This window comes from Meles meles, chromosome 12, assembly GCF_922984935.1.
Source record: "Meles meles chromosome 12, mMelMel3.1 paternal haplotype, whole genome shotgun sequence".
In the NCBI taxonomy this organism is placed as follows: domain Eukaryota; kingdom Metazoa; phylum Chordata; class Mammalia; order Carnivora; family Mustelidae; genus Meles; species Meles meles.
The window spans coordinates 39077474-39101754 of NC_060077.1; the positions used below are offsets into that span (position 1 = coordinate 39077474).

The window sequence follows — 24281 nt, forward strand, 5'->3', positions numbered from 1 at the left end:
GTCCTAAGAGGAATAATAAGACATAATAATCACACTCATTTGTGTAATATATAACATTTTACAGTTATTAGCTCGGGTACACGCTTCAAACAAGTACTTCTTTCCTGCAATAGGAGTTGAAATGTGGCTTGACAAATATGTAGTTAATCTTGAGAATGAACTTTGGGGTGGATACAAGGCAAGACCTGTTTTTTAACTTCAATCAGGAATTCTTTTAGGCTCTTTTGCCTGGAAGCCAGGCCACACCCCTGGGTTCTAATGTATTTGCAGCACAGAGATGGAGTGAGTGCCTGTATCCATCAGCTGAGTCCTAGTCACCATACAGGGAAATGTTCACCCTCTTTCCTAAAGAGACTGAGTCCCAAGGATAGGGAAAATTTATTATCAGACCCGTGGAGAAGATTGCATCACAATGCCATGGATTGCTTGTTCTCTCCAGAACCTAATTTTTCTTGATTCTGTAAGGAAAGCTTTCATTTTGTTCTTTGTTTGTTTCATCGTTCTGGAAAGCAAGTGCCTATAGGAGTTATACAAAGTGATGTTTTACACACACACTCGGTCCCTCAGGATCAGTTTCCCAGAGCTTGATGAGGTGTTTGCTTTTTTAAAATGCCTCTGCCTTTCCATTTGGGTTTGCAAGGTTAGCCTTCCCGGGACATCGGCCCACAGCTCGGGCTGCCCGGCAGGTTGTGGTTGTGGCATCCAAGGCTTTAGGTATAGGTAAGCCGAAAGGGTATTTGCATGTGCTTCTATTACTGTATCTTTACAAAAACATATACTCACATTAAAGTGAAAATGCTAAGTAGCAACTGGCCTTTACGTTCTAAATATAATAAATGATAATAATTTTAACTGAACTTTTAATTGAAATTTTTCATTGAAAATTTGATTTTTAATTTTTAAGAAAAATTTTTGGAAATAATGTTAGATTTACAGAAAGCCTACAAAAATAACACAGCGAGGTCCTGTTCAGCCTTCACCCTGCTTCCCTGGTTCTCACATCTTGCATTACCGGAGTATGCTCATCAAGATTTAAGAAATTTCCTTGGGCACAATCTCATCAACAGAACTGTGGACTTTACTCAGATTTCATCAGAATCCCCACTCATGTCCCCTTTCCAGCTTCAATCCAGAACCGCATTGCACTTGCCACCTTCATTCTGGGACAGCTTTTCAGGTCTCCCTTGTCTTTCATGACTGTGGCACTTTTGAGGAATCCTGGACATTCTCTGGAACGTCCTCAGCTAGCGCGTGTCTGTTTTCTCATGATTAGCTTGAAGCTGTGCGTTTCAGGCAAGAAGACATGAAGGTGATGTGCCCCCTCGGTGCACACTGTCAGGGGATGTTAGCCTGGGACACTCGGGTGAGGTCCTGGCTGCCAGCTTTTAACACTTTCACATTATTATTTTTACCTTTTTAAGTCATTCACATTTGAAGGGGCAAAAACAACAAAAATTTAGATTGAAGTTTAAGGAAACACAAAAACTTGGTAGCATCATTTATCTGGGTTTCATCTAACTGTTTGTTTTTTTTTTCCCCCCTATTCTATTTTAAAAAGAAAACCTTTGAATTCTCCCCTTTGGATAACCATTTCCAGCCCTGGGCCTTGCCTGTGTCCATCCAGCTTCCAGGAGTCCACTCCTGATTTACAGGTTATCAGGGAGACAGTTCCAACTGTTCTTATTTAGTGCCCTGTCCTTTTCTTTTTCAAAGAATGGTTTCAGGTTTACAGCAAAACTGAGGGGAAAGCGTAGGGGTTTCTCATGTACCTCCTGCTCCCACACACGCACAGCCTCCCACATTATCAACAGTCCCCACCCCCCACCGGAGGGACACACTGGTACCCTTGATGAACCCACACTGACACATCATAGCCCCCCAGAGTCCACGGTTTACATTAAGCCCCTTCTCTGAGCTCCTTCTGCTGGTCTCCAGAGGAGAAACCAGTTTCATTTCTTCTGAAAGAGAAGGGCCTAATAGGCAATTGTGTATCTTGGACCCTCCTGCTTTTTCTTTTTTATTCAAGAGAAGATGTTTCTCCTTCCGAGGAGAGAAACGTTCTCCTTCCTCACATGCCATCTCCACCAATAGAGCTGGTCACTTAAAGGGACCGTGACCCGAGAAAACCTTGAAACAGATTTGGTAGGTTTGGGTTTTTTATTTTGTTTTTAGCAGAACCATGTAATGGCTTTCCCAAAGAGAAAGAGAGCCCTATCTGGCCCTTTGAGCAAAGAAATCCTATCATAGATATTTTGCAAGTGGACATAATTAAATGTATTTTAATGAAATTAGTTATTTTGCATTATACTTTTAGCTCAACCATGTAGCTATTTACCAAAGCCAGTGACATTTTAAATTAATTTGGGTTAATGATAAAAATCAAGGTCATACAGGGGATGGGGAGGACAAAAAGGAGCCCAAGACATTCCTACCAAAATGTCACCTGAGGACCAGCAGCCAGTGCAAAACCCAGGAGTTTTTTAGAAATGTAGAACTCAGGCCCTATGCCAGACTTCCGGAATCGGAATCGACCCTGAACCCAGGTGATTTGTAAATAATTCAAATTTAGAAGCCCCGTCAAGGACACCTCTACGTAAAACTGGTGAAAGCCTGGGGCGCTTGGGTGGTGCAGTCGGTTAAGCCTCTGACTCTTGGTTTTAGCTCAGGTAGTGATCTCAGGGTCCTGGGATCAAGCCCCACATCAGTCAGACTCTGTGTTCATTGTGGGGTCTGCTGGCCATTCCCTCTCCTTCTCCCTCTGTCCTTCCCACTTGTGTTTTCACTCTCTTTCACTCTCTCTCTAAAATAAACAAAGAAATCTTTAAAAAAAAATAACTGGTGAAAGCCTATTTAAAAGGATGTAATACAAATATTTATCGTCCCAAATTAAATTTAACCTATGGGAAAACGTTTACCAACCTCAGGAATTATAGAAAAGTATGCAGTTTAGAAACTGGAAATATTATTTAAGCCGTTGCATTAAAAAAAAGGCCAATAAGATCTGTAAAATGAGTGGCTCTCAGAGAAGGGGGTAAAAGGACGTGAGTGGCAAGGTAGACCCACAGGTGGGAGGTGGGGCAGGGGTGGGTAGGGATGGCAGGAGAAAGCTCTGGGTAGCATAAGCCTGGGCATTGGGGGTCATGGGAGCACCTGCGGAGACAGAGTCATGGGTTGACAGGAACTTGGGGAAGAATGTGGAGAATTGGCTCAGCTTTCCCTTGAGCCATGCTGCTGTCCTCATGCTCCGTGTTGCTTCCTCTGTGGCCCGCTGTGGCATCCTGTGTAGCCCGCTGCGCGCTTCCTACACACCTGATGTGGCGTCATTCTGCTTTCTAAAGACATGTTTTCAAGAAGGAGATAAGTCTTTCATAGTTTCCCTGTATTTATGGTTTCTGATACTCTTCAATTCTTGGTATAAGTCCAGGATTTCACCTGGTTCTGTGTTCCTGCCTCCTGAAGAACTGTTCTGAGCATTTGTTCGGTGCAGGTCTGACAGCCGACAAATTCTTTGACGTTTTGTTGACCTGAAAAAGGCTTTCTTTCACCTTCGAGTTGGAAGTAGATTTTTGCAGATTTTTTTTTTTCAGGACTTAAAAGTTGTTGTTTGCGTATGGCTTACGCTGTTTCAAATGAAAAGTCAGTAGTTGGTCTTATCCATGTAATTCTCTGGATTGTCTTTTTTTTCCCCTGCTTGGTTTTTAGATTTTTCTCCTTACAATTCACATTTGCTTTGTGTTTGTTTGCTTCTTCTCAGATTTAATAGTTATTATCCTGCATTAAGAAACAAACAAACCCTTCTTTGGAAATTGATTTAAGTGTATGCAGAAGTTTTGGGAAAAAAAATAGTACTTAGGACACCCACCTTTTACCCAGATTCACCTTGTCGTTGACATTTCCCCCATTTGCTGTATTATTCTCATTATCTGTTTATCTAATCATAATGTTTTTCTAAACCACTCGAGAATAAGTCGCGTACACTGTGCTCATTTATCCGTAAATCGTTCAGTGTGTTTGTCCTGAAAATAAGAATTTTCTCTTATATAACCACAGTACATTGTCAACTTCAATAAGTAAAACTTTGGTATTCTACTTTTCTAATCTACCATCCATTTTTCCATTTGGTCATTGACTTCATTATGTCCTTTATAGCATTTTTTCCCGCCATTACAGGCCCCCCATAGTTCAGGTATTGCATTTTATTGTCATAGCTCTCTAGTCTGCTTTAATCTGAAGTACTTCACAGTGTTTGTCTTTTATGATAATGGCACCTTGAAGAACACAGTCATTTTTCAAAGAATAAAATGCCCCTTATTGGGGGTTCTTCTCTTGTTTTTTCCATGAATTGATTCATGTTATACTTTTCAGAGCAGAACACCTCGTTAACGATGCTGTGGCCTTCTCAGAGAACCACAGGTGGAAGCCCATGGTGTCCACTGCCCCTAACTGGTGGTGAGAATTCTGATTACACACACCAGCTATTGGTCAATTACGATACATTTACTGTTCTTTTCTTTTGCAATTAATAAGCAGTGTGAGGGAGACACTCTAAGACCGGACAAGTATCATATTTGTCATCAAATTCTCCCTTAGGTTTAGCAGTCTCTGATGATTCTTGTCCCATGAACACTTGCATGATATTCTCCGTGCTTCTCAGTTGGCACACAGCATTCTACTATAAGCAAGAATCCTCCTTTTTTATGTTTATTTGCTTACCTATGTTTATTTGTTATCTGTCCAGACTCATGGATTCCAGATTCTCCCAGATGTAACTAGCAGAAGCATACTCAGTAGTTTCTGATTGCATGATGAATATTGTTCATTGTTAAGTTTCTGGATTTTGTTACTTTCCTTGAAAGAACATCAGAGTTTGTTTTGGCAAGTAGTTAAATTATCACAGGTCAGCTGGATTGTTTCAAGGTTTGTTTTTAAGTTTGTTAGGGTGGGTCTAATAGAACCTCTACTCTAGGGAAGGTGTAGCCCTACCACAAACGAGTTTTTCTTCTGGGGTCTCTACTGGGTGTACTGGGCATTTAACAGAGAAGCCCCGCATTGGCTGGTTACAATTCTAGTGTCCCTGGGCTCTGCGTGAGTTCTTAATTTTTCAGCTGGCTGCATGGAAATCACGCTACACACAAGAAGCTTATACTCAGTAGCTATTTGAAGGGGTCTCCTGTGCAGATTTCTGGAGGTCTAATTCTGATTCTTGGCCCAAATTCCCGCAGTTCCAGTCTCCCCAAACTCAGACCTCTGTCTCCTCAACTCAACAAGATGCCACACTCTGCTTGGGTCTCCCCCCTCCCCTGCCTGCTTATCAAGAGTCTCCAGGAAAAAGACACGAGATCCTGGGGTTTCATCCCATCACCTCCTTTCTCTCACCTCTGTTGCCTAGTGTCTAAAAGAAGTGGTTCGATATGTTTTTTTTTCCAGTTTTCTAGTTCTTTCCTACAGAAGGGCAAGTCTGGTAGCAGTTACTCTGACATGAGCAGAAGGAAAAGCTTCCCATGCATATGGATTATACAAATTAAAATTTTGTATTAATCTAGAAACAGGCAGCCCTCATCATGTAACAGAGTTTGGTGATTTGTTTGAGCATTTTTTTCGCACCCTGACTTTAAGTTATTTTTTGATGAATCAGAGAATTGTTTAAGGAAGCCTGAACTGAGTCTTCTTTTCATGCATGTGTTTTAGGCATGTGAGCATAACACCACCGGGGACCACTGTGAGCAGTGTGCGCCCGGTTTCTACGGGCTGCCTTCCCGAGGGACTCCTGGGGACTGCCAGCGGTGTGCCTGCCCCCTCACCACAGCCTCCAACAAGTAAGCATGGCACCCCCACCAGGGAAGCAGGCCCAGTGTGGCCAGAGACTCCATTCGTACGTGCACGGATACGTTCAGAGCAGGGTTTTATGTGTGAGAAAAGTGTGCCTCCCTGGTGGTACTTAATTAAGATTAAAGATGGAGGGGTGAATTCTCTCTTTCTAAAAAGAACAAGTTTGGTATACTAAATTATATAAGAAAGATCATGAGATGGCAAAAAAATATGCATACTTCGTTTCCTCTTGGTCTAGTGTGGCTTGTTAACTCTTTCAGTGCCCGTAGGCTAGGAGGTTTTCTCAAAGATTTTATTTATTTATTTGACAGAGAACAACACAACGGAGAGAGGGAGCACAAGCAGGGGGAGTGGGAGAGGGAGAAGTAGGCTTCCAGCTGAGCAGAGAGCCCAATGTGGGGCTCGAACTCAGGACCCTGAGATCATGCCGTGAGCCGAAGGCAGATGCTTAATGACTGCGCCACCCAGGCGCCCCCTCAACCAATATTTATTGAGTGCCTACCGTACACTGAGTATCACGGAAGGTACTCAAGTATTGGAGGGTTCATCCATGGCAGCCGGTCCCATGGGACCACCGTGTGGTCATGACTACCGTCCATTCTCAGGGGAGTAGGAATCTGTCCAGAGTGACTCTGAGGAAGCCTGATCTGAGGCTTGAAGGATAAAGGTCACAGGCAGGAGGAACGGATTGTGCCAAGTCACGGCCGCATCAAAGAGCAGATCCCATTTGTGAAATCGCAGGTGGTCCTGGAGCACAGGACAGGAGGGGGTGGGAAGGGTCAGTGATGCACAAGGCCTCGTTCGCCATCCTGGGCCCCGTGTGTCCACAGGCCTGGATCTGAAAGCTTATTTATTCCTCACTGGCTTACCCTTTAGGACTCTTCCTCCCCCCAGCCCAGAGAACTCCCCCATGGGGATTTTTATTTGAAACTCCACGTGTAAAACAGATACAATCAGGGCTACTCTGATGAAATCATAGTGGCCTCCCATACCTCCCTTCAGAGGCCCCCCCAGACCCCAGGAGTAAAGGTTGAGGGGACCTCAGTGAGCAGCGGGGATCCTTTAGAGAATGTGCCTGGGCTGTCACTTGTAAGCTTGAGCTCACTCCTGGCCCATGTGGGCAGGGCTCTGAGGCAGGCTGACCAGTGCCAGGGAACCCACAGACAGGAGCTTGGCTCAGCCAGGAAGAGTGTCAGAGAAGGGCTCCTGGAGGAGAGGGCAGCTGAGTTGGGCACAAGGGATAAGGTGAACGCAGGCAGAGAGAGGAAGAAACACCCTCTGGGCTGAGAGACAAGCAAGAGAATGGACAGGGGGAGGGCACCTGGGTGGCTCAGTGGGTTAAAGCTTCTGTCTTCGGCTCAGGTCATGATCCCAGGGTCCTGGGATCGAGCCCCACATCGGGCTTGCTGCTCAGCAGGGAGCCTGCTTCCCCCCTCAACCCCCGCCTGCCTCTCTGCCTACTAGTGACCCCCCCCCCCTCTCTCTCTCTGTCAAATAAGTAAAAAATGTCTTAAAAAAAAAAAAAAGAGTACGGACAGGGGAGTGTCCAGTGCCCAGGAGAGAGGCTCATGAGGGGGGCTGCATGGTTGGGGGCCGGGGTTCCGGAGTGAAGTTCCATTGAACGTTCATAAGGAGTTTTAAATGTTTAGAAATTCTGTGCCACCCATTGGAAAATTGTGTTCATTTGTCGTGTTTTGACAGTTTCAGCCCCACCTGCCACCTTGAGAAGGGGGACGAAGTGGTCTGTGACCAGTGTGCCCCGGGATACTCGGGAGCTTGGTGCGAGAGGTACTCTGTTGGCAGCACTCAGCTGATTTCCAAAGTCACATCAAACTTCTTTGTTTAATTAAGTATCAGTGATACATGTTTATTTTCAAACGTATAGATAAGTATGATTTTAGAGTTTTGGTGTGTACTGATTATTTTGCATAATTATAGAGAAGCCGGTATGTGGATTAAAAAAGCACTTGTGAAAACTCCCCGGGGGATTTTTCAAGAACAGCATTTGGGCGCCTTGAACTCACAGGAGTTCTCATCAATGACAATAGAAAACAGCGAGGGGCCAGGGTTTACCATTCACACACTGAAATACCCCATTCCATAGTAGGGGTGGTTTGATTTAATAGCTGTCTTCTGGCGCCTGAAAGCCAGCACTGTCTTTTCCCATGTGTCAGCCTCAGTGCCCAGCTCTGGCTGCGGTCCCTGGGAGAGCCAAGTCACACCCGCGGTGTGCTGGTCCAGTTGGCCCGGAGCTGAGGGCACATCCACTGGGATTTATGGCTCATTCGGGGTACACTCTCTGTCTTCACAATGAGTGAAGGCAATCTGGATGTCCAGACTTGGTGTTGCATGGCTTCCCAATCAGTCTTATGGAAAAAGAGTCAGTCTGATTTACTAACCATTCAGAGCTTCCCTGGATGGCGGGGGTAATGTCTAGAGGAAGTGCATGCATTTGGATCCCTCTTTCAATCTTTTATGCAGATGTGCAGATGGTTACTATGGAAACCCGACAGTCCCTGGGGAATCCTGTGTCCCCTGCAACTGCAGCGGCAACGTGGACCCCTTTGAGGAGGGTCACTGTGACTCCGTCACCGGAGAGTGCCTGAAATGCATTGGGAACACGGATGGCGCCCACTGCGAGAGGTGCGCTGACGGCTTCTACGGGGACGCTGTGACTGCCAAAAATTGCCACGGTGAGTGTGGGGGCTGTGAAGCCAGAGCCCTTACTAATGGTGTCCATCTACTTACATGTGCCAGAAAGGGCTCAGCGTATGGGGTAACCTTATCCTGATTGGTGCTTGTGTTAATACCAGTGTAGACCCAAGACCTCACTCTTCCCCTTCCCGGTGTGCCCTGCCTTAGCTTGATCCGTTTCCTACAGAGCATGTCGGGGGGCCTGGAAAATATAGGTGTCCTTCCACTGAGGGGGGAAGTGGTGCTTGATGGGGTGCTGACATGCTCCCCGGGACCGGGGAAGGCAGACTGGGCTTGAAGCCTGCAGTGTTTATGAGGGACAGGCTCAGAGGTCTCATGAGTCAGGTGGGATTTCAAGATACTGAGTGTGAAATGGGAAGGCTCTATCCTTGGAGTCTCACAGATCTGTTCCGGAACTACTGACTCTCACGTTGCCCCACAGGACTCTGCTTTCTTCCTCCCTGACATTAGGGATCACTTAGAACCACTCACTGAAGACAGCAGGCTTTCCTGTACCCGATATGACTAACTCGTAGCCTTAGGGCTGATATAGCCCTCGGATTTTTATGTACAGTTCTTGAAGGTGTGAAAGAGTAAAAATGGCAATTTTACATTATTTTAATAATTTCCTGTAAATACAAAGTCCTGACACGCTATTACAAGAGGTCGACACAAGAGGGCACTAGCGATACAGAAAAGGTATTTTCCCAAGCATGCCTCCAAGGAGGGAAAAGACTTTGTCGCTGTGGGCCAGTCAACTGGATCTTGGTGGCACAGCCACTTTGATTGGTTATCACAGGAGGATAATTATGATAACTGGTGTTTGTGTAAAGCTTCAAAGTTTACAGAATGCTTTCACTATACTCATGTGGTTCCTTTTCATCTTTACTGCAAAACTTGATGATTCATTACTCTGTTCATTGGTCATTTATTAAGCATTTGTTAGTTCCCAAGCACTGTCCTAAGTAAGTATCATCAGAGGAGCTGGAGAAATTTTGGCCCAGGTCTGTTGGGGAGGCAAAACATACATGTGGATCTCACGCTTTGGAGTCTGACTCATGTGGGTTAGAGCTGAGCGTTGGTCTGTGTTATCAGCTGTGTGACATTAGGCCAATGTATGAACCTCTCTGAGCCACTATTTCCTCATACATAAAATGGACATAGTTTTGTATATACATATATATAAAAACATAGACACACATTTATATATATTTAACATATATATTAAATATATTGTGAGGATTAATTGGGATAAAAATTTAAAGTTCTGGAAATGAAATAAATGACAGTTATTTGCTTTTTAATTATTTTTCTATATAATGCTGTCCTGTAGAAATGTAAACGACACATGTAATTTTAAAATTTCTAGTCACCACGTTAATAAAAGGATACAGGGACGCCTGGGTGGCTCAGTGGATTAAGCCTCTGCCTTCAGCTCAGTTCATGATCTCAGGGTCTTGGGATCGAGTCCCGCATCAGGCGCTCTGCTTGACAGGAAGCCTACTTCCTCCTCTCTGTCTCTCTGCTCTCTCTGCCTGCTTGTGATCTCTGTCTGTCAAATAAATAAATAAAATCTTAAAAAAAAAAAAAATACAGATGAAACGTACTGTAGTAATACATCTTATTTTACCCGGTTATAGAAGTAATGTCATTTTGTCACGTAATCAAATTTTTCAAATATTATGAGATATGTGCTTTCCTTTTTAATGTTGAGTCTTCAAAATTCAGTACATGTTTTATAGCCTATTTCAATTAGGGTGCTAAACTGTCATAAGAAACTATTGATCTTTATTTCGATTACATAAAATTCATAGTTGCAAAAGGGAATTTACTTATCCAAGTTGTCAAAATGTATTTAAAAGTTTTCATCAGGACCAAAAAATCATTCTCCTTTATATTTGCATCTACGTTGACAAAACTGCTTCGGTATTTTGTGTAGAAAGTAGATCTTGTCTCCCTGATATGAGGACATGGAGAAGCAACATGGGGGATTAGGGGGATAGGAGAAGAATAAATGAAACAAGATGGGATTGGGAGGGAGACAAACCATAAATGACTCTTAATCTCACAAAACAAACTGGGGGTTGCTGGGGGGAGGTGGGATTGGGAGAGGGGGAGCGGGCTATGGACATTGGGGAGGGGAGGCGAACCATAAGAGACTATGGACTCTGAAAAACAACCTGAGGGTTTTGAAGGGTCAGGGGTGGGAGGTTGGGGCAACCTGAGGGTTTTGAAGGGTCAGGGGTGGGAGGTTGGGGGAACAGGTGGTGGGTAATGGGGAGGGCACGTTTTGCATGGAGCACTGGGTGTTGTGCAAAAAGAATGAATACTGTTACGCTGAAAAAATAAATAAAATGGGAAAAAAAAAAAAAAGAAAGTAGATCTTGGTGATGAACAGAGGTGGGTCTGAATTGTTGACCCAGGTCTTAGTCTCAGTGACATCAAAGATCGTGTTTGTTGCATCAGCCTCATCCACAGGGCTTGGGAGACCCGTGCACACCTTGTCAGACCAATAGGACAGGCAGCTCTGCATGGTGATCAGTGACCGTCCCTGGCGTTTGCACAAAGCTCCGTAAGGGCCCAGGATATTGCAGGGCTGCTTCTGGAGTTAGTATCGCTTGATTTGAGTCTTGCAGGATGGATCCGAGATCCTCCGGTGGGCTGACAAGTGGCGGGAAAATGTTATCCAGGCCTGAGGGTCAGAGTCTGGAAAGAAGGTGCTAGAACGTGAAAGGCAGGGTCAGGCCAAGGCAGGAGCCATGGCTGATGGGTATGGCAGCACTGGCCTGCGGAGGCTGTGCTGTCTGTCCCGGATTCCAGGTCGCTGGAACAGGTGTGGAATCTGGCCAGATCTGTGTTGAGCAGTCGCCCTGGAACCCCTCTGTCCTCTGCAGAGGACAGAGCAGACAAGGGGAGAGACAAGGCCAGAAAAAAAAAAAAAAAACTTGCGGGAAAGTTAATGAGGGCTTCCAGTAGAGCCTTTGTCATGGGGGTAAAAGGGAAGATAGAAACTAGAAGCTCGGGCACCTGGGTGGCTCAGTGGGTTAAGCCTCTGCCTTCGGCTCAGGTCATGATTTCAGGGTCCTGAATCGGGCTCTCTGCTTAGCAGGGAGCCTGCTTTCCCCTCTCTCTGCCTCCTTGTGATTCCTCTCTGTCAAATAAATAAATGAAACCTTAAAAAATTTTTTTTAAAAAGAAAAAAGAAACTAGAAACTCTCTAGGCTCCTGGGTGTCTCACTCAATTGAGCACTGGGCTCTTGATTTTAGGTCAGGTCACGATCTTGGGATTGTGGGATCAAGCCCCGTGTGGAGCCCAGCATTGAGCCCCATGTCAGGCTCTGTGCTCGGTGGTGTGTCTGCTTGGGATTCTCTCTCTCCCTCTCCCTCTGCTTCTCCCCACCTCTCTCTATCTAATAAATAAATCTATTTGAAACAAAAAGAAAGAAAGAAACTAGGAAATCTCTGTGTTGACTGGAGGGTGGGAGGGGGTGGGGTCAGGACAGGCAGGACTGGGGTCTGAATCCAGGTTGGTGGCCCAAGCAGCTGGCGTGGTTACAGACTGACACTGTCCAGATTCTTTCTTGTCTCCACGCATTTACAACTTTTATTCTTTTCTCATTTCCCCTTTCCTGTCCCCCCAGCTTTGATGAGATGAATTCTTGGTATTTCTGAGTATTTCACTAGAAATCCTCCCAGGCCTATCATGGGATCCTCCTTATGGACTTCCCAGAGGCCCCGCATGCGAATCTACTCCCGTATTTTACTAGGTTAACCCCAGTGAAAGTGCCAGTGTTCAATATTGCTGACATGGGAATTCCCAGGGGTTTGGGGGGAGGCGTTTGGATATTCAGGAGTACAGGAATCAGGGAAGAAATAGAGCCTGGGGAGTTGTCAGCTTTGGTGTGGTAGTGGGATTTGTGCATGTGGAACGGGTTTTCCAGGGCAGCAAGGGAGCAACCGAGGAAGGGAGAGCCTGTAGGAACAGCTCTACTTATCAAGGAACCTTGTATGAATCAAGTTAAGCAGTTATAATTTTTATATTGTGGCATTCTTAGGAGAATTAAGACACATGTGAAGCTCCTAGCAGTCAGTTTCTGGCAACTATTTTAAATTAATATTATTTACAGCAAAAAAAAAAACAAAACACACCTTAAGATTTTTTTTTATTAGAGAGCATGAGCTGGTGGGGAGAGGGGCAGAGTGGGAGAGAAACAGACTCCACCGAACAGAGACCACCCCCTGCCCCTGCCATGTGGGGCTTGATCCCAGGACCCTGGGATCATGATCTGTGCTGAAGGCAGATACTTAACTGACTGAGCCACCTGGGTGCCCCCAGAGCAAACAATTTTTTAGTAATAACTACTATTCACTGTTAGAATTGTTGTCATAAAAAGACAACTACAAATAGCTGTGAGACATCATGTCTCTAAGTTTTAGGTTTCACACTGAAAGAGAAAGAAAGTTGCAGTGCTTTCCTCCTCAGTTTATAATGAAGTTTCAGTGGAATATACTAGAACGTGACCCAGGCACAAAGGGCCAGTGCAGGAAATACAATTCGTTATCCTCAGTATTTTGTGGTGATCACAGGGTGAACATTGACTTTTCCCCAGAGGCAGGGGAAGAGGGAGGGTGAGACACAAGAAGGAGTGAGGAAACCAGAGGTCGTACCTCACCTCAGGGAGAGCCAGGTTCGAAAAGGAAGGATCCCATCTCTCAGGAAGACACAGCAAGTTGAAGACTCAGAATGTGCTGTTTGAATTTGCTCTTGGGAAGTCCGGGGAGACCTCTCACAAGGAGCAGTCTTAGCAACCAAGAGGCAGGAGGGGAAGGTTGAAGGGGAAAGTGCTGAAGGGGAGAGAGGGCGATGGAGACGGGACCTCAGACAGACATCTGTGTGTGTGTGTGTGTGTGTGTGTGTGCATGTATGCACGAGAGTAAATGTGTGTCTACCGTTTTCTGCGGGAGACAGCTGAGAATAGTTGGATGCTGAGGAGTGTTTGAAAATACAGATTTTATTATTTAGGTATGGCAAGGCCAGCAGAGGCCAAGAGGAGGGGACACACCAAGGCCCTGGGGGCTGGGGCGGGGGGGGGGGGGTGGTATTCCGGAAGCACCCAGATTGGTCAGGAGGGGAAATGTGGGCTAGAGCCTTTGTTGTGGTTTCCTCAGGAAGGAAAGGGCAAGGCAGGGTAAGCACGTGTAGGATTGGCTACTTTGAATAATTTCAGCAGGCTCTGGGGCAGAGAAGCTGTCCCTAATTGTCTGATGCATGGCTTGGGGTGAGAGATCAGAGGGATAGAGGGCGTGAACCCTAAATGAAGGAGAGGGCTCCTACGAAGGTGTTTGTGGGTGTGGCCTCTGGATGGGGTTGTTTGCCTATGAAAGTGTCTGGCAGGCAAGCTGTTTACTTGCTCTAGAAATTGACTGGCCTGGGCTAGGGCAGTCTGTCCAGGGTCAGCAAGGCCCCCCCAGGAGCCGTGTTTAATGCAAAAGTGAGTTGAGTGGTCAAGGGTAAGCTAGAGGAATGGGCAGCGGTGAGTGGCCCTTGCCACTTGCCCAGCCTGGGGGGGAATCCTAGATGGTCCACCTACACCGGGGAACACCTCTGCAGGTGTCTTGGACTCAGTCCCTTACGGAGGCAGAATTCCACTGCCTTTCTTCTGAAACTCAGCCTTCCAGCATCTACCATGACTCCCCGCTGATCACTGCGGGACAAAGTATGCTCAGCTTGAGAGAATTTGTGGAGTTTTCCTTTTCTTTTATCATTATAAAATATGAGAGAGTGTACATTTCCGGAGTCCAAGTGCTCAAAGACCATGCACATTTCTGGGGTATTTGGTCAAGAGCTTAATAGATATTTTCAATGAAGTACATATTGACAGCTGTGCTATAAATATCAATTAAACACTTCAGGAGCCATTAAGTTGTACCACTTTGCAAAGGTGGGGGGCTTCGTAGTTTTGAACATCGCCTTATAACCGTAGGTAAAACTGAAATGTGTGGCCTGAAGGGGAGTATATTGGGGCTACAGGTGACTCGCGACTTAGAGCAGGGAAATGTTTTACATTAAACTATGAAATGTAATATTAGCTGTTTAGATTGTTGTAATTGAGTTTTAAAATATTAAATACATACATGATCAGAATAAGACCAGATGTCTAAATTGATTTTGAAATCTACATTGTATGTTTTTTTATGAAGATTCGTTGATAAACCTTGGTAGCTCAATTTTATGATTTCAAGGAATTCATGCAATTGGTTCAGATCGTTTGCTAATTGTTGTCTTAAGAGTGTCAGTGGTTTTCCTGTGCGAGGGCTCCTTCCACCAGCCCTGGGTTGGCTTGGAAAAACACTAAATTAAAAGTTCTTGCAGAGTAATTTTTTCTTTTAGTTTTAGGATTTGAAACATGAATGTTTAACGTTTTTCCTTCGGGGATTAAGGGATCTTAACTACAACCGCACCCAGAAATGGGCACAAATATGTCTCTTTTGTGTGTGTTAGCCTGTGAATGCCATGGGAAAGGCTCCCTTTCTGATGTCTGCCATCTGGAGACTGGACTCTGTGACTGCAAACCACACGTGACTGGACGGCAGTGTGACCAGTGCCTGGTAAGACGCCTACTGGCCATTGCAGACATTCACATTGTTTGTTGGTGATTTCTTTCTTTCTTTCTTTCTTTCTTTAAAGACTTTATTTATTTATTTGACAGAGAGAGAGATCACAGGGAGGTAGGGAGTGGGGGGGCGGGGAAGCACACTCCCTGCTGAGCAGAGAGCCCAATGCAAGACTCCATCCAAGGACCCCGAGATCATGACCTGAGCCAAGGGCAGAGGCTTAATCCTCTGAGCCACCCAGGAGCCCCCTGTTGGTGATTTCTATAATTGATACCTTGACCTTGGTTCAAGTGGAATGCCCTTCAGGACTGTCAGAAAGAGCTTCTGCCCCAACCACGGCTGGTGAACGCCGGGTGTCCTGACTTACAGAGTCTGTATTCAGTTTACAAAGGACTGGAGTGATGTCATGACCACTCTCGGATTCTATGAAACATCGACGTTTGATTTGGGAAACATGCTCGTAAGGATTTATGGCTAACTAAAGTGTACTTTGGCTTCCACGCTCCTGCCCCCACTCTGCAACAGCCTGGCTATTACGGGTTGGACTCGGGGCTCGGGTGCCTGCCTTGTGACTGCAACGTGTCAGGCTCTGTGTCAGACGACTGCTCCGAGGATGGCCGGTGTCGCTGTGTCCCAGGCGTGGCGGGGGAGAAGTGCGACAGGTGTGCACACGGATTCTACGCCTACCAGGATGGCGGCTGTACACGTGAGCTCTGGAATGCATTATCTGAGGCTTGATCGTGATTTCCTAGACTTTTCTTTGAGCTCTCCTTTGACTTCCAGTTCTTTTAAGCTCCTTTACTTTTTCGCTTTTTCACATGGAGGATTTCCTATGGTTTTTTGTTTTGTTTTGTTTTGTTTTTTCCTATGGTTTTTTTTTTCTGTTTCCTGATCCCATGCTTAATTCATCTGTCATCTCTGGTCAGGCTTTACTAATTGTGGGGACTTAGATTAATTACCTCAGTTAGCTCTGGTTACCTCATCTGTAGAAGAGAGAAGCTAGTTATAATTTCCACCCAGAAGTTACTTTTCTTGTGGGACGTAAAGAAGTCCTTACTACGGCATTTGGCATGCAATCAATGCTCCGTAGTGCCTTTTTTCACACCTGCTTCTGTTTCTCTGTCCCGATTACCCCTTTTGCAACCACATCTCTCCACAAGGAGGAAGAGCCCCCTCCCGAGAGACAGGGATGGGTCTTGGGAATCACGAGGTCTCTATTAGAAACTAGAAGAACGGTTAGATAGCGAATCCAAGGGAGGAAAACTGTGGCGTCTGCTCTAACCCCTTGGATTGCACGAGGGTCCTAATGCGTGTGTCTCTGTTGTAGCCTGTGACTGTGCTCACACACAGCACACTTGTCACCCGGAATCGGGGGAGTGTATCTGCCCTCCTCATACTCGGGGCACCACCTGTGATGAATGTGAGGACGGATACTGGGGCCACGACCTAGAGCTCGGATGCCAGGTATGCACCTCTGTGGCTGGGAAGTACTTTGCCGGGGCAAGTTTCACTCCTTCTCTTTCATGTGTGCCCTTGACCTTGACCTGCTGAAAGGCTCCGTGGTTTCTATTTAAAACTTAGTACGGGTCCAGGCATCCAGGTGCAAGAAGCATCCGCCTTAAAGCACATTATTCTGTTTTCTCCAAGAACCCCACTGTGGAATTGATGGTTTGGAAACTTTATTTTAGTGCCCTTGACACAGATGCTGCCGTGGACACGATCTTCCAGGAGAAGGGCAGAAGTCATTTTACTGGGGGCTTGCAGCCCATCTGCCACAGTTCTGTTTTCAGGGTACTTTCCTCAGTTGAACTTGGGTATAGTTTGCCTTTTGAAACAGACTTGACTTTGACGTGGGTTGGGTGTAAGGTCACAGGGTGAGCCCCATGCACGTGCGCCCTAGCGAGGCACAACGGTCCAGGCTGGCAGCTGCTGCCTCCTCTCGGCTCACGGCAAAGTGAGTCGTGAAAGAGATCCCCGCGTTCGTATAAAGTCCCCATAGTGAGTGTTCTGTAACTTGTGTACATGATGCAAATGTAAAATGTACCTTTTTATTAAGCGAGTTTATTTTCCCAGGCCTGCAACTGTAGTGGGGTTGGGGCCTCCAGTCCCGGCTGCGATGTGCTCACTGGCCACTGCCGGTGTAAGCCAGCCTTCGGCGGACCCAGCTGTCATCAGTGCTCCCTGGGGTACAGAGACTTTCCAGACTGTGTGGCCTGTGACTGTGACCCGCGAGGGACATTGGCGGACACCTGTGATGAGGAACGGGGTCTGTGTAACTGTGCAGCAGAAACCGGTAGCTGTTCCTGCAAGGTAACGGCCCCCCTCTCTCACTCATCTCTACGACTTTGGGGCTTTGAACTATTTAAATCAGGGGCACCTGGGTGGCTCAGTCAGTTAAGCGTCTGCCTTTGGCTCAAGTCATGATCCTGGGGTCCTGGGATGGAGCCCCGCTTTGGGCTCCCTGCTCAGCGGGGAGTCTGCTTCTCCCCTGCTTCTGCATGCCTCTCTGTCAAACAAATGAAATCTGTAATCATTTACATCAGCAGCTAGGTTTCAGACACCTTTCATAGTGAGTCCTCACTACCTTCTGGGCTTGACCTTAAATTCTGTGTATGCTCTTCTAGAACAATGGATGACTCTTCAAATGGAATTTTTACTGGTCGTTATGAGTGTCGAAGGATAGACCTGAATGGAAAAACTCTCTGAGTTTTCTGGCAGGTGTTCCAGGCAGCTGAGCAGCCTGTCTATCTTGGGTATACAAGTAAAATAGATAGCACGGGGCTTCAAGAAGATTTGTGATTCAGGGCACCTGGGTTAAGTGTCCGACTCTTGATTTCAGCTCAGGTCGTGATCTCAGGGTGGTGTCACCGAGCCTCAGGCTGGGCTCCACTCTGGGCGTGGAGCCTGACTGGGATTCTCTCTCTCCCTCTGCCTCCTCCCCAAATTTTTAAAATTTAAAAATAAAAGAAGATTTGTGATTTTCTAACTGGTAAGTAATTATTGTTTCATATGTACTGGCCAGGATGAAGAAATTTGTGTTTTGTATTTTCCCGGCAGGTAAGAGTTCAACTTCCTGTTTAATTCCGTGTATTTCCACTGGTTTCCCCATTGTGCTTAGTTATTAGGAGGTAACTGGTTCCCTCCGCCGGGGCTTTTCCAGGTGCTGGTGATATAGGAGAGAGAGAGTAGCGGGCAGCTTAGTGACTAGGGAGGAGGAAGGGAAACTCATGCAGATACCCTGGCCTGGGGGGAATGGCGACATCAGTGAACCTGTTTTTGACTTACCACGTGGGCGACAGCAGCTTTCATTACAGAGATCAGGGTGGGAGGGGCCTGCCTCAGTGATCACCTCCTCCTGACCCTTTATCGGAGTCACCTGGGGCCTCAGGGCGGCGTCTCAGGCTTGCTCCAGGAGAGGCTCATCAGGGACCCTATATATTCCCAAAGCTTCCACGAGGATGCTGATGAGTCACCCATGGTGCCTGAGGGAGTGGATGTTCCTTGAGGTTAGGGCGCTTGCCTAGGGAAACAGCTGCTTTGGGGACGCTTGCGGGTCCCCATTTCATTTCTGTTCAGAAGTCACATCTCTCTCTCTCTCATTTTTTACAGGTTAAAATAAATGAGTCTTGCTTTCTCTTCTTTAGGAAAACGTGTTGGGTCTTCATTGCAGCGAGTGTCAAGCTGGGACCTACGCCCTCCGTGCCGACGACCCTCTGGGATGTACCCCCTGCTTCTGCTTCGGGCTGTCCCAAGTCTGCTCTGAGCTAGAGGGTTATGTGAGGACACCGGTAAGTTACACATGCAGGAAAACATGCTAACGTGCTGTTTTAAACCCTCCCTCCCTCCCCGCGCCCCCTCCATGGAAGTCAGGTGACAGTAGGGGACAGAGTCAAGGACTTACTTTAAATTTTGCTCTTAGATCATCAGAAATTCCAGGAAGCTAATGGGGTTCATTACGAATCCAATCTCCGTCTCTGCCATCCAAGGAAATCAGTGAAGCTGGAGCTGAAGGTGCTCAGGGTTGCTCCTGAGCTAATCTACCAAAAGCTTTCGTTGGAGAGAAGCTAAAACTGCAACACACCCCAGTTTCCTTCATGTAACCGAATCCTGCCCCAGTGGAGCAAGTTTGCCCCCTAACGCAGTAGTGTAAAACGCATGCAGTTTTCCTATGAACCCAGGTGTTGGAGTTGGAAGGCGATGTCTCTGGGACTCCCGTTTTAATACTGAAGCTACCGATCTGTGAAACCGTAGTAGAATCTAATGAATCAAAGGTGAGGAGTAAACACGGGCTCTCAGGTCTGTTTTTCTTCCCTTCCATGACCAGGTGACGCTGGGCTCAGGGCAGCCCCTCCTGCGCGTGGTTTCTCAGAGCAATCTCCGGGGCACAACTGAGGGGGTGTATTACCAGGCCCCCGATGTCCTCCTGGACGCCGTCACCGTCAGGCGGCACGTGCATGCAGAGCCGTTTTACTGGCGGCTGCCAGAGTGGTTCCAGGGAGACCAGGTGAGTTCCCCTCCCCCACCAGCCGAGAGCCAGTCCGCGTTCCCGGAGGACACAGGTGTGGCTTGAAATCATGATGGACTGCATTAGCCTACCCTTAACTGAAGTGGTTAATTCCCTCTAAGTAGAGCTGGAGAAGTTTAATGCTTACAAAACTCCCCCCAAATGTATAGGGCTCTCAAATAATTTTTTTTTTAAAGATTTTATTTATTTATTTGACAGAGAGAGAGATCACAAGTAGGCAGAGAGGCAGGCAGAGAGAGAGGAGGAAGCAGGCTCCCCGCGGAGCAGAGAGCCCGATGCGGGGCTCGATCCCAGGACCCTGAGATCATGACCTGAGCCGAAGGCAGCGGCTTAATCCACTGAGCCACCCAGGCACCCCTCAAATAATTTTTATTTGAAAGTCTTTGAGGGGTGGGGGGGAGAGATGCCTGGGTGGCTCAGTTGGTTAAGCAGCTGCCTTCGGCTCAGGTCTTGATTCCAGGGTCCTGGGATCAAGTCCCACATTAGTCTCCCTGCTCAGCAAAGAGCCTGCTTCTCTCTCTCCTTCTGCCTGCCGCTCTGCTTACTTGTGCTCTTCATCTCTGTCAAATAAAATCTTTACAAAAATAATTAAAATTTTAAGGCACTTGGCTAGCTCAAAAGAGCATGCACCTCCAAGATGTGAGCTCGAGCCCCACATTGTGTGTAGAGATTACTTAAAAATAAAATCTTAAAAGTCTTTTGAAAATCAAATCCTGTTATTTCTCTCCCTCAAGCGGTCCTTCAACAACTATTTTTCATTTTTTTTACTATAAGCTCAAGCGCTATGGTTCTTCTCAACAAATCAATACTCATTTAGGGGGAAAATAAAAATCTGGTTTAACAGGGTATTGAAGGCACCACTTTGCTTAAATAAACACTGGCGTTCATGTGTGAAATCACCCATATCTTTAAAATTTGCCAATATGTGTCCAGCATTCCCATAGCTCTAGGTCCTTTTAAATTCAAAGGAGCCTGGAAAGAATCAGGACCATTACCCCACTGATCTGTTACTTTGGCCATAGAGAGGAAGTTCTGGGAGGTGGTGGCTGTGGCCTTGATGGGGTTGGGGACCTCACCCGTGTATCCTCCTCCCCACACTCAATGAGTTATACACTTTAAATATGTACAGCCTTTTACATGCCAGACATGCCTCAACAAAAGTTTTCTTTTCTTTTCTTTTTTTTTTTTTTTAAGATTTTATTTATTTGACTGAGGTCACAGGTAGGCAAAGAGGCAGGCAGAGAGACAGGAAGGGAAGCGGGCTCCCCGCTGATCAGGGAGCCTGATGCGGGGCTCAATCCCAGGACCCCAAGATCACAACCTGAGCGGAAGGCCGAGGCTTCAACCCACTGAGCCACCCAGGCGCCCCAACAACAGTTTTCTTAAAAACTTTTTAAAACATCACTTTAAAAAAAGAAAAAAAAAGCTGTGGGTTGAGTCAACTTAAGAATCCATAATTAAGTAGAATTAAAAAGATACAAATTTCAGACAACCGATTCCACCCATGTGATGTATTTCTGGGACCCAGGATTTCTTGCAAATGGCAGCAGGCTTGTAAAATAGTTTTAAGCCAGGGCCATGTCAGAAGGCAACCATTTACAACCCCCTAGCTCCTGGCCTACGGCGGCAGCCTGAAGTACAGCGTGGCCTTCTATTCTTCTGACGGCGTCGGCACCTTCAACCTGGAGCCCCAAGTGCTCATCAAAGGGGGCCGGACCGGAAAGCAGGTTATTTACGTGGACCTGCCCGCCCCGGAGAACGGAGTTCGACAAGAGCAGGAAGTGGGAATGAAAGAGGTGAGGGTGTCCTCCTTTCTTACACACCCCTTCACAGTGCGACATTAGCTCTGGGTGCGGTAGAGTGACAAAGCTGCTATTAGCAGAGTGAGCTGCACCCGGGATCAGAATTCTAGGGGGCTTGGCAGGGTTTGTAGAAACAATTCATATTCCGTATGCTCAAGAACCATATGCTAGGCTTATGCTAACTTGCTGTGAATTGCATCCCAAATGCTTTACCGTGGTGCACAAGTCTCCGTCTGTACGGAGGTAACGGTATAAAGTCTCTAGGCTTGCATGAACCTGGCTAGTGCGCACGCGCATTCACGCAGACTCCGCGGACGGTGGGCCGCGCAGCTGGCCCTGCGCAGGTGACCTGTGTCGGCTGCTGCCCGAGGCTGGCCCTACTGCTGCTCCCCTGGGATGGGACAGGAGAGCTTCCTTGGTTAGGCTTGCTGTCATGCACAGGACCAGGCTCCCTCCCAGAGAAATTTATAAAAGAATCCCTAAACTCATAAGCCTCTGAGGATTTGTAATCTGAATGTAATTGAAGGTGTTTCTCGTCCACAGAACTTTTGGAAGTATTTTAACTCCGTGTCTGAAGAACCTGTCACGCGCTCCGATTTCATGTCTGTCCTTAGCAACATTGAGTACATCCTCATCAAAGCATCTTACGGTCAAGGATTACAGCAAAGCAGGTACTCAGAACCTTCTAGAATGAAAAAAGCTTTTTTTTTTTTTAAAGATTTTATTTATTTGACAGAGAGAGATCACAAGTAGGCAGAGAGGCAGTCAGAGAGAGTGAGAGGGAAGCAGGCTCCCCGCTGAGCAGAGAGCCCGATGCGGGACTCGATCCCAGGATCCCGAGATCATGACCTGAGCTGAAGGCAGCGGCTTAACCCACTGAGCCACCCAGGCGCCCGAAAAAAGCTTTTTTTAATTTGAAATCAAACAGAAGAGATTAGAGTCACCCTTATTACTTCCTACCTTTACTCGTGTGTGTCTCTGTATACACAAATATATATATTTGGTTCCTCAGCAAACTTTATTAAATATGAATATGAAATATATGGAAAATGACCTAGATGATCCATCCTCCAATTAATGTGGGCATAAAATATAAGCACATAATGGTGATATCTTAGATGAGGATTAAAATATAAATAAAACTAAACGAAACAAAAATTCTATTTTCTGCCCTTAAGTTTCAATAGCATTTCTTTGTCATGAATGCGGTCACCTGCTCATTTAGTACGTATTCCATAAAGGAAGCTACTAAGTTATGGCCAAACTAGGACTTCAGTTGTTCCGGATGTGCTTTGTGGAATATTATTTTTAAGTCCTCGCATGTCGGCGGGCCCCACCACTGTGTAATGACAGGCCTAATGAGCTCTTACAGGTTCCCTTTGTAATCGGGGTAGGAGCTACTCCCAAACTAGCAGGAAAGCTCTGGTTTAATATATGTGCAAATTCATTATGTAATGTGCCAGATTCCTAGAAAGTGTCTTTCTCCATATAAATGCTCCCTCTCACGCTTCTGGACGGTTTCACAGAATCTCAAATATTTCCATGGAGGTTGGCAGGAAGGCTGCAGAGTCGCCCCCGGGACAGGAGGTGGCGTCCCTCCTAGAGAAGTGTCTCTGTCCTCCGGGCACGGCTGGATTCTCGTGTCAGGTAGGGAGACTGTGCTTCAAATCCATTACCTGTGGTGATGTACTATATGTCAGCTAGTTGAATTTAAATTAAATAAAATCCATTTCTTGTTTCGAACTGAAATAGGCATGTTAGAGCAACTCCTAAGTGATGATCAGAGTTTGAATTATATGTGTTCTCTTCAAAAAAACTTAATTATGGCTAAATATTGCATAAAAGTAAACTTTACTGTCCTAACCATTTTTAAGTGCATTGCTCAGTAGGGCTAAATACATTCGCATTGTTGTACAGACCTTTGTACCCATTAAACTCGAACTCCACAGTCTCCTGCCCCCATAGCTCCTGGCAATCACCATTGTGCTTTCCTAGTGAATTCGACTACTCTAGGTCCTTTATGTAAGTGAATTCCCGTAGTATTTCTCATTGATGCCTGGCTAGCCTAATGTCTTCACGGTTCATCCATGTTGTAGCATGTATCAGAATTTGCTTCCTTAAGGCTGAATAACATCCCATTGTATGTATATATCACATTTGGTTTGTTAATTCATCCATCGGTGGACACTTGAGTTGACTTTTTGCCCGTCATGAGTAATGCTGCCCTGAAAGGCTATACAGGTATCTCTGAGACCCTGATTTCAGTTCTTTGAGGCTTATGCTCAAAAGAATTGCTAGGTCATGTGGTAATTTTGTTTTTAACTTTTTGAGTAACTGCCCTACTGCTTCCTACCGCACTGCCCCATTTTTTATATTCCTACCAGCCTTGCACGAGTGTTCCACTTTTCCTACCTCCTTGACAACTGATTATTTTTTGATAGTAGTTATCTTAGCAGGTGTGAGGCAGTAGCTCATTGTAGTTTTGATTTGCCTTTCCCTAATGATTGATGTTGACCTTCTGTTCAGGTGCTTATCAGCCAATTGTATCTTCTCTGGAGAAATGTTTATTCAAGTTGCGATACTGTGATTTTATAAGAAGAAATAGCTGTTTGGTTTTCATCCCCTGTTTCCTAGCACAGAGTTCTTAAATGCTTAGAATTTCCTAAGCGATGAGATCTATGTAGGTGTCTTGTTATGTTCATGAGGTGACTTTTGAAAAGTTCCTAGGTCATCTAAGGATGGCGGCTGGTCACCAAAAGAACCAACCATCAAGTTGGAGAACTTTTAGTCCTACCCCCGAACCTCAGGGGAGGGGG

The 24281-nt window shown here is 46.1% G+C and overlaps 1 protein-coding gene across 1 annotated transcript in view; it reads left to right on the forward strand.

Annotated features, from left to right (window-relative positions):
* The window catches only part of LAMA1 (laminin subunit alpha 1), a 157883-nt gene that overhangs the window by 76629 nt on the left and 56973 nt on the right, over positions 1–24281 (forward strand). Inside the window, exons 17-28 of the mRNA XM_046025502.1 lie at positions 5689–5816; positions 7531–7617; positions 8311–8522; positions 15026–15132; positions 15664–15844; positions 16466–16602; positions 17212–17448; positions 18783–18926; positions 19463–19642; positions 21274–21459; positions 22009–22136; positions 22992–23112. Of these exons, the coding sequence (XP_045881458.1) occupies positions 5689–5816; positions 7531–7617; positions 8311–8522; positions 15026–15132; positions 15664–15844; positions 16466–16602; positions 17212–17448; positions 18783–18926; positions 19463–19642; positions 21274–21459; positions 22009–22136; positions 22992–23112 (1848 nt within the window). The remainder of the gene's footprint in view (positions 1–5688; positions 5817–7530; positions 7618–8310; positions 8523–15025; positions 15133–15663; positions 15845–16465; positions 16603–17211; positions 17449–18782; positions 18927–19462; positions 19643–21273; positions 21460–22008; positions 22137–22991; positions 23113–24281) is intronic.